The 16,553-nt window shown below is 36.2% G+C and overlaps 1 protein-coding gene and 1 pseudogene across 2 annotated transcripts in view; both read left to right on the plus strand.

Annotated features, from left to right (window-relative positions):
- Window positions 1-16,553, plus strand: part of HOOK3 (hook microtubule tethering protein 3) — a 110,254-nt gene that overhangs the window by 63,214 nt on the left and 30,487 nt on the right. For both annotated transcript variants that reach the window (XM_077849386.1, XM_077849387.1), the window contains exons 12-15: window positions 441-551; window positions 1,450-1,537; window positions 9,887-9,956; window positions 13,218-13,358. In XM_077849386.1, coding sequence (XP_077705512.1) covers window positions 441-551; window positions 1,450-1,537; window positions 9,887-9,956; window positions 13,218-13,358 — 410 coding nt within the window. The remainder of the gene's footprint in view (window positions 1-440; window positions 552-1,449; window positions 1,538-9,886; window positions 9,957-13,217; window positions 13,359-16,553) is intronic.
- On the plus strand, window positions 6,969-8,760 carry LOC144284629 (peptidyl-prolyl cis-trans isomerase A pseudogene; annotated as a pseudogene).

A 16,553-nucleotide genomic window follows, 5' to 3' on the forward strand; every position in this document is an offset into this window, starting at 1 on the left:
TTTTTGCTAGATATTTCACAGCACTGTTAACCAAGATTACTTTAAATTAATTGCTTGCGTTATGATTTGCCAGATAAGGCATGTGGTAGAAATGGAAACAAATTTACATAGTAGCAGGCCATAGTTAGAATTGAAATTTCAAGTTACTCTTCATTAAACCCAGAGCTCTCACTTTAAGACAGGCAAGCTTCCTTACTGATTTTTCCAGCTAATAGTTCTTTCATAGTTTTGTACCTTGCTATTCCGGATATTCTGGTTTTAGAACCTGTAATGTCTGAGCAGATTTTTGTTACTAGTTCTTTCTGTTAGGGTAGGCTGCTATATCATACTCATGTTTTTGAGTATTTGTGGGGGAGGAAGTTTTCATAGCTCTGCAGAAGAAAATAATGAACATTTTAATGTTTCAAATTACACAAATTAATGGTACCTTTCTGAATCAGGTAGTAGAACTACAAAATAGATTATCTGAAGAATCGAAGAAAGCAGATAAATTAGATTTTGAATATAAGCGGCTAAAAGAAAAGGTTGACAGTCTTCAAAAAGAAAAGGATGTGAGTATAAGACATTCTGGTTTTGAACACTGCTAAAATTAAAACAATGATATCTAATTCATGTTTTGACTACATTAATTCCTTCTGTTTGTAAATTTTAAAATGAGAATTCCTGTTTGTTTTTAAATTATACAAGATTTACATTTTTGTTTCAGGAATAAATCTAAAAGAGTAAAAGAATATTTTTACTTCCATTCTAATTTCTTTTGTATATTTTTATGTTTTCTACCACTGTTACTTCTTATACATTGTTCTACTCATGACTTTCTATAAATATGTGTTTTCTGTTTTCTGTAGAATTAATACAGAGGACCCAATTCTTTTTGTTTAGCATATTTTGAATCTTTTAAAAATATTTTTACTCTTTTTTTTTAAGATTTTATTTATTTATTCATGAATGACACAGAGAGAAAGGCACAGACACAGGCAGAGGGAGAAGCAGGCTCCATGCAGGGAGCCTGACGTGGGATTCAGTCCAGGGTGTCCAGGATCACACCCTGGACTGAAGATGGCACTAAACCACTGAGCCACCTGGGCCGCCCAAATATTTTTACTTTTAATGATTTATGAATATTTAAAGTCTTTGCTGTTTGATTGTTTTATGTCTATGAAGGGAATGTTATTTATGTAATGTACTTATGTTAATGACAGAGTAGACACTTATATTTCTTATGTTTAACTGTGGATAACATACTGCCTTGCACATTGTAGATATTCATTATTAAATGGGAAAAAGTTTGTTGTAATTTTTCCTTTTATGATTTTTTAATGGAAGATCAAAAGGTGAACCATGCCCATTTTCCCTGCTGTTCACCATTATCTTAGGTAAGGCAAAGACCCTGATGAATAAATTCATAAAACTTAAAGCTAATTTTCCTTCTTTTTAATATTCCCCCAGAGGTTAAGAACGGAAAGGGATTCTCTGAAGGAAACCATTGAAGAACTTCGTTGTGTACAGGCTCAAGAAGGACAGCTCACAACTCAAGGTGAAAATACTGCATTAACCTAAGCAAGATTACTAATTTCTTATGGTATCAGTAGAAATTTTAGATTCAGGGGCACCTGGGTGGCTCAGCTGGGTAAGTGGCCAATTCTTGATTTTGGTTCAGGTCATGATCTCAGTGTCCTGGGATCAAGCCCCACATTGGGCTCCACAGTCAGCAAGGATTCTGCTTAAGGTTTCTATCTCTCTGCCCTGCCCCTGTTTGCATGCTCTCTTTCTCTAAAATACATAAATTAAAAAAAAAAAAAGAGAGATTTTAGATTCATTTTAAGGTACTTGCACCAATGGATGAAAATGAAAAATTAGTGAACAGGCCATGAGGTTGATAGAAATTCTAAAGTCTTGCCATATTTTATGGCAAATAGGACAAGTTATGAGACCAGATTTACTTTCCTACTTTGTTTTAATTGTGTTTAAATATTTGAACTTTATTAGATCAAAAGCATAAACATTTGTTAAATCATCTGTGTTAATAATAAACCTGGAAAGTTTTATTATGGAAAGTTGGCTTTGTTTTGTTTTGTTTTTTAAGATTTTATTTATTTATTTAAGAGAGAGAGAGCATAAGCAGAAGGAGCAGCAGAGGCAGAGGGAGAGACAGGCTCCCCACTGAGCAGGAAGCCTGAGTGGGACTTGGTCTTAGGACCATGACCTAAGCCAAAGGCAGACGCTTAATTGAACCACTTAGGCATCCCTATTCTAGAAAGTTGCTTTTGACCTCTTTGACCTCTTTAAAGTGTTGTTGTTTTTTTTTCCACTTGAGATGTGGAGTGGCTATTAGTGCATTCTCAGGTAGAATTCTGCTCTTCTCACAGGAGAGAAGCAGCGCTTAGCTCAGAGTTAGTCCCTACCACTTCTGTCATCATGCTGGCAGATGTGGAGCGTGAACAGTGACTTGTTCAGCTTCACAGTTTGTTCATTCCTGCACTAATAACCAGCCCTTGACTTTTCGGTTACCCAAAACTGGGATTCTTCCTTTCCTCTGACTATACCCTCCTTTTTCTCCTCATTCCTTCTACCCACTGCATTTTGCCTTTAACCCCTCTCTGTTGTTTCTATTGATAATTGGACAGCTCTCTTGTGGCCCCATTTTCCAGCTTACTCAGCCTGCCCAGCAGCCATTTTAACTGTGTCCTCATCACCACCATTTTTCCTTATGCTGAAAGCTTGTCAGGCCCACTTCAGATACCCAAAAGTTTTTTTTTCTCTATTGCAAATTAACCAGGGCCAGCTAAAGACAGTTACATATCTTTCTCATTTTTTCTTTTTTTTAATGAAGGTATAATTGACATATATAACATTATGTTAGTTTCAGGTATACAACCTAATGATTTGATATTTGTATATACTGTGAAATCACCACACAAAGGTTAATTGACGTCAATCATGTATAGTTATGAAATTTGTTTCTCTTATGATGAGAACTTTTAAGATCTAGTCTCAGCAACTTTCGATATGCAGTACGGTATTATTAACTATAGTCACCATGCTGTACATTACATCCTTGTGACTTGCTTTGTATCTGGAAGTTTGTACCTTTCAACTCCACCCATTTTGCCTACCCCCCATATCCTACTTCTGGCAACTACCAATCAGTTCTCTGTATCTGTTAGCTGGGTGTTTTTGTGTTCTTATTTTTTTGTTTTGTTTTGTCTTTAGATTCCACATACAAGTCAGATCACACAATATTTGTCTTTCTATGTCTGAGTTATTTCAGCTAGCATAATGCTCTCTCAAGGTGTATAAAATATCAACAAATGGCAAGATTTCATTCTTTTAGTGGGTAAATAATAAATATATATATAATATATAAATATATATGTATATATGTTATACACACACTCCACAACTTGTTTATCCATTTATCAATTGATGGAAACTTAGGTTGTTTCCATGTCTTAACTATTGTAAATAATGAGGGCATAGTTATCTTTTCAAGGTAATATTTTCATTTTCTATGGATAAATTCCCAGAAGAGCAATTGCTGGATCATATGGCATTTCTGTTTTTAATTTTGTAAGGATCTTCATACTGTTTTCCATAGTGGCTGTACCAAATTACATTCCCACCAGCAGTGCACATGGGTTCCCTAGTCCATATCAGCACGACTTTTTAACTCTTGTCCTTTGGATAACAGCTGTTCTAACAGGTGTCAGGTGACATCTCATTGTCATCTCATTGTTTTGAGGCTATGGTTTTGATTTTCATCTCCCTTATAATGAGTGATGTTGAGCATCTTTTCATGTGTCTGTTGGCCATCTGTTTGTCTTCTTTATAAAAATGCCTATTCAGATCTTCTGCCCATTTCTTAATTGTTGCTTTTGCAGTTGAGTTGTATGAGTTCTCTGTTTTTGATATTAACCCCTTATCAGATGTATGGTTTGGAAATATTTTCTTCCATTTAGTACGTTGCCTTTTCCTCTTGTTCATAGTTTCCTTTTTTTTTTTTTTAAGATTTATTTATTTATTCATGAGAGACACAGAGATAGGTAGGCAGAGACATAGGCAGAGGGAGAAGTAGGCTCCTCACAGGGAGCCCGATGTGGGACTAAATCCTGGATCCCGGGATTAGGGCCTGAGCTGAAGACAGCCACCCAACTGCTGAGCCACCCAGCATCCCTTGTTCATAGTTTTCTTTGCTGTGTAAAGCCTTTTAGTTTAAAATAGTCAGTGCTAGAGTTGTTTATATATTATATATGTCTTCACACACACAAAATTATTTCTGAATGTAATTGTATTCTTTTTGCTGCTTGGTAATCCTTTCATTTATCTCTAATCAACTGTATGAGTTTTCCCAAAATTTTAAGAATCAGACTAAGCCTTAATTCTTTAACTCTCAGCTCCTTTGTTATCAAGAAAGACCATCTTATGTAGACTTACACATTTGTTTCTTTGCCACCTATAAACCTGTTTTAACCTTATTTTTGTGTATGTTGTTGACCTAGCAATTTTGCTCTAAAAATTTACCCTAATGAGTTAAAGCATTGTTTATAATAGTGAAATTTAGAAACAGCCTAAAAGTTAGCAGTCTTATTCAACTGTATACTGGAGGGCCATTGAAAAGAATGAAGTATATCTTATATATTTGACATGGAGAGTTGTGTATGTAGTATCATTAAGTTTAAGAAGTTAGTGACATTGGGCAGCCTGGGTGGCTCAGCGGTTTAGCGCCACCTTCAGCCTAGGATGTGATCCTGGAGACCCAGGATTGAGTCCCACGTCGGGCTCCCTGCATGGAGCCTGCTTCTCCCTCTGCCTGTGTCTCTGCCTCTCTCTGTGTCTTTCATGAGTAAATAAATAAAATCTTACAAAAAAAAAAAGTTAGTGACATTGTAATAAACACTCTTGGCAAGTTAAGAATAGGAGGAAACTTCCTCAACCTAATAAAGGATGGCTATGTAAAACCTATAGCTAACATCATACTTAGGATGAATACTAAATGCTTTTCCCCTAAGATCAGAAACAAGACAAGAATGATCACTCTTTTTTTTTTCTATCTTGTTGTTATTACTTACTAAATATAGTGAAATCAATAATTCTGTACATCAGTGCTCATCAAGATAAGTGTGTTTCTTAATCACCATTACTTATTTTTTCCATCACCCCCAACCCACCTTCCCTCTGGTAACCCATCTATTCTCTGGGGTTAAGTAAGAGTCTTTTTTTTTTGAGCAAGAGTGAGGGCAAGGAGGACAGAGGGAGAGAGAGAATCTTAGCATTATACTCTCTAGTTCCATCCACGTTGTTGCAAATGGCAATATTTTGTTCTTTTTTATGGCCAAATAACAGTCCATTGTGTATATATACCACCTCTTCTTTATCCATTTATCTATCAGTGACATGTGGGTTGCTTCCATAATTTGGCTGTTGTAAATAATGCTACAGTAAGTGTAACAGTGCATATAAGGACACCTTGCCATTTCTATTCACCATGATATCAGAGGTTCTAAGCAGTGCAGTCAGGCAAGAAAAAGAAATGCAGTCAAATTGGAAAGGAGGATGTAAAAAAAACAAAACAAAACCATAGAACTAGTAAATGAGTTCAGCAAAGTCTCAAGATACAAGGTCAGTATATAAATCCAGTTATAGGGGTGCCTGGGCGCTCAGTGGTTGAGCGCCTGCCTTTGGCTCAGGTGGTGATCCCAGGGTCCTGGGATCAAGTCCCATATCGGGCTTCCCGTGGTGAGCCTGCTTCTCCCTCTACCTATGTCTCTGCCTCTCTCTCTGTGTTTCTCATGAATAAATAAATAAAATATTTAAAAAAATAATAATAATAAATCCAGTTATATTTCTGTGTACTCCCAGTAAACAGAAAATGGAATTATAGTAGTATCATAAAGAATAAAATGCTTAGGAATAGGTTTAACAAAGAAGTGTTAAGACTTATACACCGAAAAGTATAAATCATTGCCAAGATAAAGATCTAGATATTTGGAGAAATAGTCCATGTTCAGGTATCAGAAAGTTCACTCTAGTTAAGATTGCAGTTCTCTTTATTAATTTAAAGATTCAGTATAATCCCAATCAAATTCTAAGCAGACCTCTTTTATAGAAATTGACAAGCTGATCCAACAATTTGTATGAAAATACCAAGGAGCTAAAAACCAAAAAAAAGTCTTGGAAAGCAAAAGGTTGAAGAACTCACACATTCTGATTTCAGAACTTACTATAGAGCTACAATAATTGAAAAGCATGGAATTCACATAAGGATAAACATCTAGAGATCAATATAGTATACCACATGAATAGAATGGAGGAAAAAAACACCTGATCAATTGATGCAGAAAAGGCATTTGACAAAATCTAACACCTTTCATCGTAAAACATACACACAAAAAAACATGAAAAGCCTCAATAAATTAGAAGGACAACTAGAAAGGAAATTTCCACAACACAGTAAAGGCCATATATGAAAAACCCATGGTGCACACCATACTCAGATATGGTGAGTATCATTCATAGCTGGTGAATGATACCAGCTACTACAACTTCTGTACTTCTATTCAACAGAGCACAGCATGTTCTAGCCAGAGCAATTAGACCAAAAAAATTTAAGTCAATTGGAAAGGAAGAGCTAAAACTATCTCTGCAGATGGCATGATCACAAAAGCAAAAAATACCTATTAGAACTAATCAAATGAATTCAGCCAAGTTTGAGGAGACAACTCAGTTATGTTAGCTGCAAAAATAATTCTGTGTGCGCACACTAATAATGAACAATACAAAAAAGGAAATTAAGAAAAGTTTATTTACAATAAGATCAAAAAGAATAAAATACTTGGGAATAAATTTAACCAAGGAGGCAAGCCTTGCACCCTGAAAACTATAAACCTATTGTTGAGATGATTCAGTGCAATCCTTATTAAAATATTATTGGCATTTTTTTTTTTTTTTTTTTTTTTTTTTTGCAGAAATAGAAAAACCTATCCTAGGAGCACCTGGGTGGTTCAGTGGTTGAGTGTCTGCCTTTGGCTCAGGTCGTGGTCCTGGGACTAAGTCCCATATTGGGCTCGCCAAAGGGAGCCTGCTTCTCCCTCTACCTATGTCTCTGTGTCTTGCATGAATAAATAAACAAAATCTTTAAAAATAAAAGAAAGAAAAACCCATCCTAAAATGCATATGGAATGTCAAGAGACTCTGGTTAGCCAAAATAGTCTTGAAAAAAAAAAAAGTTGGAGAATTCACCCTAATTATTTCAAAACTTAATAAAATGGTAGCAATCAAAGCAGTGGCTATGGGTATAAGGACAGACCTATAAACTAATGGAATAGAACAGAGAGCCCAGATAGTGAAAAGGCAACCCATAAAATGGGGAGAAAATATTTGTGAATCCTATATTTAATAAGTGATTGATATCCAGAATATATAAAGAATTTATACAACTCAACAACAGCAAAAAACAACTAAGCTCACAAATTGTCAAAGGACTTGAATAGATATTTCTCCAAAGAATATACACAAATGGCCAAAAAGCACATGAAAAGATGTTCAATATCAACATCGTTAGGGAAATGCAAATCAAAACCACAGTGAGATGGTTCATATCCATTTGGAATGGATTATTACCCAAAAAAGAGAAAGAAAAATAATTCTTGGGAGTCCATGGAGAAATTGGAACCCTCATGCATTGCTGTAAGGAATGTAAAATGGGGAGCCTCTGGTGGAAGAGTCCTGTTCTTTAATAAGTTAAACTTACTGTATGATCCAGCAATTCCATTTCAAAGTAAATATCCAAAAGAATTTAAAAATGAAAAAGGACTCAAGCAGATGCTATTTCACAATATCCAAAAGATGGAAACAACCTAAATGTTCCTCATCAGATGAATGGTTCAAGAAAATCAAAATGTTGTGTGTGTAATGGGTATTATTTGGTCATGAAAAGGAATGAAGTTCTGGTAAATTCTGCTACACGTTTGAGATTTGAAAACATTAAGCTGGCAGACGACGCCGCCCCGGAGCCGCCCTCACCGTCCAGCCATGGTCAACCCCACCATGTTCTTTGACATCGCCATGGATGGCGAGCCTTTGGGCCGCGTCTCCTTCGAGCTGTTTGCAGACAAAGTTCCAAAGACAGCAGAGAACTCTCGTGCTCTGAGTATGGAGGAGAAGGGATTCGGTTACGAAGGTTCCGGCTTTCACAGGATTATCCCAGGATTTATGTGCCAGGGTGGGGACTTCACACGCCACAATGGCACTGGCGGCAAGTCCATCTACGGGGAAAAGTTTGATGACAAGAACTTCATCCTGAAGCACACGGGGCCTGGCATCTTGTCCATGGCCAACGCTGGACCCAACACAAACCGTTCCCAGTTTTTCATCTGCACTGCCAAGACTGAGTGGTTAGACGGCAAGCATGTGGTTTTTGGCAAGGTCAAGGAGGGCATGAACATCGTGGAAGCCATGGAGCGCTTTGGGTCCAGGAATGGCAAGACCAGCAAGAAGATCACCATCGCCGACTGTGGACAGATCTGATGAATCTAACTCTTGTTTTATCTGAACTTCCAGACCATTCCTTTAGCTCAGGAGAGTGCCCCTCCACTCCCACCTGCTTGAAATAGCCCAGAGTCTCCGCACTCTCACCGCAGTTCTGCAGACTCCGTGGTTCCTTTCCCCAAGTCTAGCTGGGTTGCAGAGTTCAGTTTATGATGATGAAATAAAACCTAAACTACAAGAAAGAAAGAAAGAAAGAAAGAAAGAAAGAAAGAAAGAAAGAGAAAGAAAGAAAGAAAGAAAGAAAGAAAGAAAGAAGGAAGGAAGGAAGGAAGGAAGGAGAAGAAAGAAAGAAAGAAAGAAAGAAAGAAAGAAAGAAAGAAAGAAAGAAAGAAAGAGAAAGGAAGGAAGGAAGGAAGGAAGGAAGGGAAAGAAAGAAGAAAGAAAAGAAAGAAAGAAAGAAAGAAAGAAAGAAAGAAAGAAAGAAAGAAAAGAAAGAAAGAGAAAGAGAGAAAGAGAGAGAGAGAGAGAAAGAAAAAAAGGAAAGAAAGAAAGAAAGAAAGAAAGAAAGAAAGAAAGAAGAAAGAAAAAGAAAGAAAGAAAAGAAAGAAAGAGAAAGAGAGAAAGAGAGAGAAAGAGAGAGAGAGAGAGAAAGAAAAAAGGAAAGAAAGAAAGAAAGAAAGAAAGAAAGAAAGAAAGAAAGAAAGAAAAAGAAAAGAAAAGAAAAGAAAACATTACGCTAAGGAAAGTAACTCAGGCACTGAAGGATAAATACTGGTATTGTCGCACTTATATGAGGTATCTAGGCTGTTCAGGTTCATTGAGAGACAGAAAGTATAATAAAGGTTATGAGGGGCTAAGGAAGAACAGAGTAGGGAGTTATTTAATGGTTACAAAATTTATGTTTTGGGGTGAAGAGTTTGGAAATAGGTAGTGGTGATGGTTCCACAGCATAATGAATGTAGTTGCTACCACTCATTTGTACACTTCAAGATGGTTAAAATGATGATGATAACATAAGGCAACTTGTATGGTCTTTTACTTAACTAAAATGAAGATTCTAAATGTTAAAATTAATGCTTAAAGTAAGGTTTCATGTAAAACTAAAGGAAATCAATGTGCTTTCTCTTTATTTTACTTTTATATTTTTAAAATTTAAATTCAGTTAATTAACGTATAATATCGATTTCAGAGTCAGAGCCAGTGTCCCATCCGTCTTATATAACACCCGCTGCTCATTACATCACGTGCCCTCCTTCATGTCCAACACCCAGTTACCCCATCCCTTCACCCACCTCTACTCCAACAACCCTCAGTTTGTTTTCTATGATTAAGAGTCCTTTATGGTTTGTCTGATTTCATCTCTCTCTTAAACCTTGTATCAATGTTTGTATATTTATAGGCTTAATGCCTCTGGGAAGTCAAGAATCTTCAGATAGTCTGGCAGCAGAGATTGTTACACCTGAAATCAGGTAAGGAGATCATGAAATACAGTTGTATTGTGTAACATTCCTGGAGGAAACTTAACCCCTCTACAATATAAAGAGGATCAGGTTTTTCTAAATATTTTATTTATATATTTGAGAGAGAGAGCACAAGCAGGAGGAGCAGCTGAGGGAGAAGCAGACTCTCCACTGAGTAGGAAGCCTGACGTGGGGCTCCATCTCAGGACCCCAGGATCATGACCCGAGCCAAAGGCAGCCGTTTGAACTGGCTGAGCCATCCAGGCACCCCTCCAAGGATCACTTTCTTATTATTACTAACACTTTCAACATGAACTCCGTATTTAATGTCCATGTTTTCAGCATGTTAGAAGCTTTCTTAATTTGGCGCAAGAGACTTGATTGTCCCACTTCAGTAGGACAGTTTTTCACATATTCATAGCAAACCCATATATTCGTGGTTGGGTATCCTTAGCAGACATTTAGCAGTGAAAACATTTGGCTTAAAGACAAAGGTTATGGGCAGCCCCAGTGGCGCAGCAGTTTAGCGCTGCCTACAGCCTGGGGCATGATCCTGGAGACCCGGGATCGAGTCCTGCGTCAGGCTCCCTGCATGGAGCCTGCTTCTCCCTCTGCCTGTGTCTCTGCCTCTCTCTCTGTGTGTCTCTATGAATAAATAAGTAAATAAATAAATAAATCTTTAAAAAAATAAAAAGACAAAGGTTATGCCTAACCAACAGCCTGTGAAGTAATTAGTCATTAATATTTATCTTTTGGGACACCTGGGTGGCTCAGTGGTTGGGCGCCTGCCTTTGGCCTGGAGCATGATCCTGGAGTCCCGGGATTGAGTCCCACATTGGGCTCCTTGCGTGGAGCCTGCTTCTCTCTCTGCATGTATCTCAGCCTCTCTCTCTATATCTCTCATGAATAAATAAAAATCTTTAAAAAAATATTTTATCTATTAACTGCATGAAATGGTCTGGGAAAGCTATATTGGAGTAGACAGAAGTATATCCCCATCTCTACTACTCTTCCCTCAATATTACCTTACATTCTTATTTAGTCATAGTGTTTTTAAAATTCTGTTTATTTCAATATACCTGGCTTGATATGTAAGAATGAAAAGTTAGGGGGAGAAGCATCAAGTATCCAACAGAAGGAGAATGATTAACCCTGAATATTGGTTTACCTTCTTTGGGACTGTTTGCCCCCATTTAAAATAGACCGTGGTCTTGATTTTTTGTAACATTTTTGAGGGTATTAAATGAAATAATGGTTGTCTAAGAACTTTATGAACTCTGAAAGTTACCATAGGCATTCAGTATATATAAATGACATTATTTATATATATTGTAAATGAATAATAATGAATGAAAACTCTTATGTTGTTGGCATTTATTTAAGGAGGATAAACAAAAGGAGTATAATGCAACACCAACACTGGGAGCACCTTGTATATCTCACTTGTCTACCATCTGATGTGGTACTTTATTTTTGGAGGAATAATATTTGTAGAATGAATAAACATTTATTATTTATAAATGCTTCTAAGTACATGGCTATGCCAAAAAAATAAAAAACAATTTTTTTTTTTTTTGGGGGGGGGGACCTGGGTGGCTCAGTCAGATAAGTGTCTGACTCTAAATTTCCACTCAGCAAATCATGATCTTAGGGTCATGGGCTCAAGCCTTGTGTCAGGCTCTATGTTAGGTGTGGAATCTGGTTAAGATTCTCTCTCTCCCTGTCCCCCTCCTCGCACTCATACATGTATGCCTCCTCTATCTCATTAATAAAGAAATAAATAAAAATTAAAACAAGGAGGCTTTTAGGTTATGCAGTTGGATTTTTAACCTGAGGAAAAAGAAAATTGATAAAGATTCAACAAATAAAATGGCTTTTTTTGAGAATGACTCAGTACAAATTTAAATATACTGTTTCCCGAAAAGCTGTCAAGAAAAAGAAATGGTAAAAGAGATGAGATACAATATTGTTTTAGTTGAAGGTGTACAACATGATGATTTTTTTTTAAATTTTATTTATTTATTCATGAGAGACAACGGAGAGGCAGAGACAAAGGCAGAGGGAGAAGCAGGCTCCATGCAGGGAGCCCAATGTGGGACCTGATCCCGGACCTCCGGGATCATGCCTTGAGCCAAAGACAGACGTTCAACCACTGAGCCACCCAGGTGTCCGCATGATGATTTCATATATGTCTATAATGTGAAACGATCACCACAATAAGTTTAGTTAACATTCATCACCACACATAATTCTTTTTTTTTTTTTTTTTCCTCTTGTGGTGATACAACTTTTCCTTTGAGCAGTTTGGCAGAATGTGGATATTGTCTACAAAGGTGCCTATCTCTTCAGTGCTTGGGTGACTCGGTTAAGCATCTGCCTGCAGCTCACGTCATGATCTCAGGATCCTGGGATCAAGCCCCATGTCAGGCTCCCTGCTTAATGGGGAGTCTGCTTTTCTCTCTGCCCTTTTCTTTGTGTTCTCTCACTCTCGCTCTCTCTCTCTCCTCTCTCACACAAAAATAAATAAATAAATAAATCTTAAATGTGCCTGTGTCTCAACCCCTAAGTCACCTTTCTAGAAATTAATCCTAAGGAAATAACCAATAAAGCTGATTGTTACTAGCATGTTAAAGCTCAAAATTAGTAACAGTCAAATATGAAATAATTGGGTATTGATTAAATAAATAACAATTCATCTATATTGTTTAACTTGTCATTTAAAGTATTATCATTAACATATAATATTTAATGATATGAAAAGATTGTGAATAAGTGTAAATAGCAGATATAGCTCTGATAATAACAGCTTGTTAGCAAGAATACAATTTAACATTTTTATTGGAATGGGGGGACTGCATATCTTGAAGGCATTCTTCATTGAATATTATATCTTGACACCAAGTAATTGGCATTTCAAGAGCAAAGGATTAGAGATTGTATTTTTGGATACAAACCAAAGAACAAATACATCAATGAACTCCTAGCTTAAACATTTAAACCAAAAAGAAAAAAAATTTTGATATCATTCATTATAAATCATGGTATTTGGATGTTTGGATGCTGTTATCTTCAGATTATTCATTCTGAAAAGAAAGTACTCAAGACCTGAAATGTAATGTCTTAGCCAGTTACAAGAGCTAAATTCTTTGCAGGTATTTTGTTTTTCATTTCTGTCCTATGTATTAAATCTGTAATTGTGCATAGCTGGATTTTATAACGATATTGTTTTGATGTGCCACATAATCAGGCTTTTTTTTTTTGCTAATTTAGGGAGAAACTTATTCGTCTTCAACATGAGAATAAGATGTTAAAAATTAACCAAGAGGGTTCAGACAATGAAAAAATCGCCTTATTGCAGAGTCTTCTGGATGATGCAAATCTGCGCAAGAATGAGCTGGAGACAGAGAATAGGTAGGAATGTATATAGATGGCAGCATGTAAACACCGGTTTTCTCTGTTTTCTTTGATTTTGATTACCTTAAAGATTTGAATTATATTTTGAAAACTGATAATATGTTATTCCATTCCATTTTAAGAGGACTTTAATCCATTGTGGAAAAGTATTGTGCCTCTTTACAACAACATTTCCTCTTTATTTCCCCTTTTCTCTTTCTAATTAAAACTAGAGGACTAAAAAACCTGATCATTCAATCTTTCACAATTTCAGTTGTATATATTATCAGATTAATAAAGTTTATCCTGTTTTTATAAGCTAAGGTATTGAAGGATCAGTTAATATGAGAAAAATAGGATCCATCAAAACTGAATTGACAAGAGCTTCCCCCCCTCCTCCCCACAAACAAGAGCTTTTAAAAAAAAAAAAAAAAAAAAACAAGCTCTTATTTCTTGGGACCCTGAAAAAATGTCTTTCATCTTATAAACAATTATGAGAATTTAGAATCTGCAAATTATACAAGAAAACCACTTTTCTGCTTCTAAGTTTTCAGTGTATTGCATTAGGCAGTCATTCAAAGCTACTTTATAAAGCAGTAGCTTACTCTGGAAAGGACTAATTTTATATCCTGTTGTGACAATCTTTCTTTTCTTTTTTGGAAATGTTTCTTAGATACCAAACATATGTCTTTTCCTTTCCTTATGCTGTGATACACTGTTATTTTTGAGGGATTTGACATTTTTATTAATGGTTTCATAGTTTGCCTGATATTACAGATTCTTTATTATGTCTTATTGATTTGGCATTTCCCAGATATGAGTCATTCTTGTGAGTCAGTACTGTTAGGACAATTTTACATGTCCTGCCCTTCTTGGCACCTTAAGTTTTAAAGCTGCTGAGGTAGAATCAGCAAGCAGTATAAATACCAGGATGATTAGTAGAGCATAATTAAGTATAAATTAAAGGAAAATAGTTTTATATCAGTTGTAAGAGCATAGAAAATGAGTACTTTTAAAAAATACTTAGAAGAAGTTTTAAATGAAAAGAGGAGAAAGGGAATTGCAGAAATCAGCTGGCAATCATGCGGTCCCACACTGAGAACACCCTGTTGACCTCCATCATCCTTTGCCTCTGGGCTCTATTGTAGCCATCGTACAGGAAGCCCTTCTCTGTACCCTAATTTTTTTCCAGTAAATTGACACCCACAACTTCCTTTATAATGCTTTGCATTGTTTCTCACAGGCCTTACAGCTATCAGTCTTCTCTCATCAGAAACAAAACAACTACTTGTCATTGACACAGCACTCATGTTGTAGATGACAGATTACCTCCTAAATCCTGATGACATTTACAGCTGTTTACAACTTAGTATTGTGTTTGTTCTTTTTACTCATTTTATCTTACTTTATGTTTTCATCATGATCAGTGTACACTTTAATCCCAATCCTTTCTTTCCTGCATTCCCACATCCATTCTCCTTCTGATAACCATCAGTGTGTTCTTTATAGTTAAAAGTCTGTTTTTTTGGTTTGTCTCTTTTTTCTTTGCTCATTTGTTTTGTTTCTTAAATTCCACGTATGAATGAAATCATATAGTATTCGTCTTTCTCTATTTCACTTAACATTATTCTTTCTATCCATGTCATTGCAAATGGCAAGGTGTCATTCTTTTTTATGACAGTTATTCCATTTTATATATACCAACTTTTCATCCATTCAGCTATCAGTGGGCATTTGGCTATTTCCATAGTTTGGCTCTTGTAAATAATGCTGCAATAAACAGAAACCTGGCCGGCTCAGTCAGTTAGGCGTCTGCCTTCAGCTCAGGTCATGATCTCAGGGTCCTGGGATGGAGCCTCACATCTGGCTCCCTGCTCAGTGGGAAGTCTGCTGCTCCCTCAGCCCCTTCCCCTGCTCATGCACGTGCATGCATGCTCTCCTCTACCTCTCAAAAGAATAAATAAAATCTTAAAAAAAAAAAAACTCTTGGTTTCATTGATCTGTTCTAATGGTTTTTTTAGTTTGTATATCATTTAAAGCTGCTCTGATCTTTTTTATTTCATTCCATTTCCTGGGTTTGGGTTTTGTTCTTCTTTTTCTCTTATGTGAAAAGTGAGGTTATTTGAGATTTTTCTTCTTGACATAGACCTATATTAGTATAAACTTGTTCATAGAACCACTTTTGCTGCATCCCAAGGATTTGGGACCATTGTGTTTTCATTTTCATTTGTTTCCATGTAATTTTGATTTCTTGTTTGGCCCATTCGTTGTTTAGTAACATGATATTTAACCCTTACGTATGTATGCTCTTTCCAGATTTTTTCTTGTGGTTGATTTCTAGTTTCGTAGCATTGTGGTCAGAAAAGATTTGTGGTATGACTGATTTTTTTAATTTGTTGAGGGACCTGTTTTCTGGCCTAGTACGTGATCTGTTCTGGAGAATATTTCATATGCACTAGAAAAGAATGTGTATTCTGCTGTTTTGGATGGAATGTTCTGTCATTCAGCCACACTTTCCTTCTTGATTTTTTTTTTTTAATTTTCTAATGTTTTATTAAGATGTTTGCCAAACACACGAAAAAGTAGAATGAATAATGGAATATGCTTATGCACCAGGCACCCAGGGTTCACATAAATTAAAATTTTGCCATTTCGGATTCAGATATTTTTAAGGAAAACACACTTCAGAAACAGTTGGTAGCCCCTATGGTTTCCATTCCTAAAGCTCCTTCTCCTCTCTCCTTCCTCCTTCCTTCTTCCTTGCCTCCTAGAGGAGACTATCATCCTGTGGTTGGAGCCTTCTTGATTTTTTATTAGGATGTCATTCATGCCACTCTTCCCTTCTTGATTTTCTGTTTGGGTGATCTATCCATTAATGTAAGTGGGTGTTAAAGTCCCCTACTGTTATTGTATTACTAGAGATTAGTTCCTTTATGTTTGTTATTAAATGTTTTATGTATTTGGATGCTCCCATGTTGGGTGCATAAATTTTTTAAATTGTTATATCCTCTTGTTGGATTGTCTCCTTTATTATTAAATAGTGTCCTTATCTCTTGTTACAATCTTTGTTTTTGTTGTTATTGTTTAAAGATTTTATTTATTTGAAAGAGAGAGAAAGCACAAGTAAGGGAGAGGGAGAAGCATCCGCCCCACTAAGCAGGGAGCCCAGCACAGAGCTTCGTCCCAGAACACTAAGACCATGACTTGAGCCAA

The sequence above is a fragment of the Canis aureus genome, chromosome 15, assembly GCF_053574225.1.
Source record: "Canis aureus isolate CA01 chromosome 15, VMU_Caureus_v.1.0, whole genome shotgun sequence".
Lineage (NCBI taxonomy): Eukaryota > Metazoa > Chordata > Mammalia > Carnivora > Canidae > Canis > Canis aureus.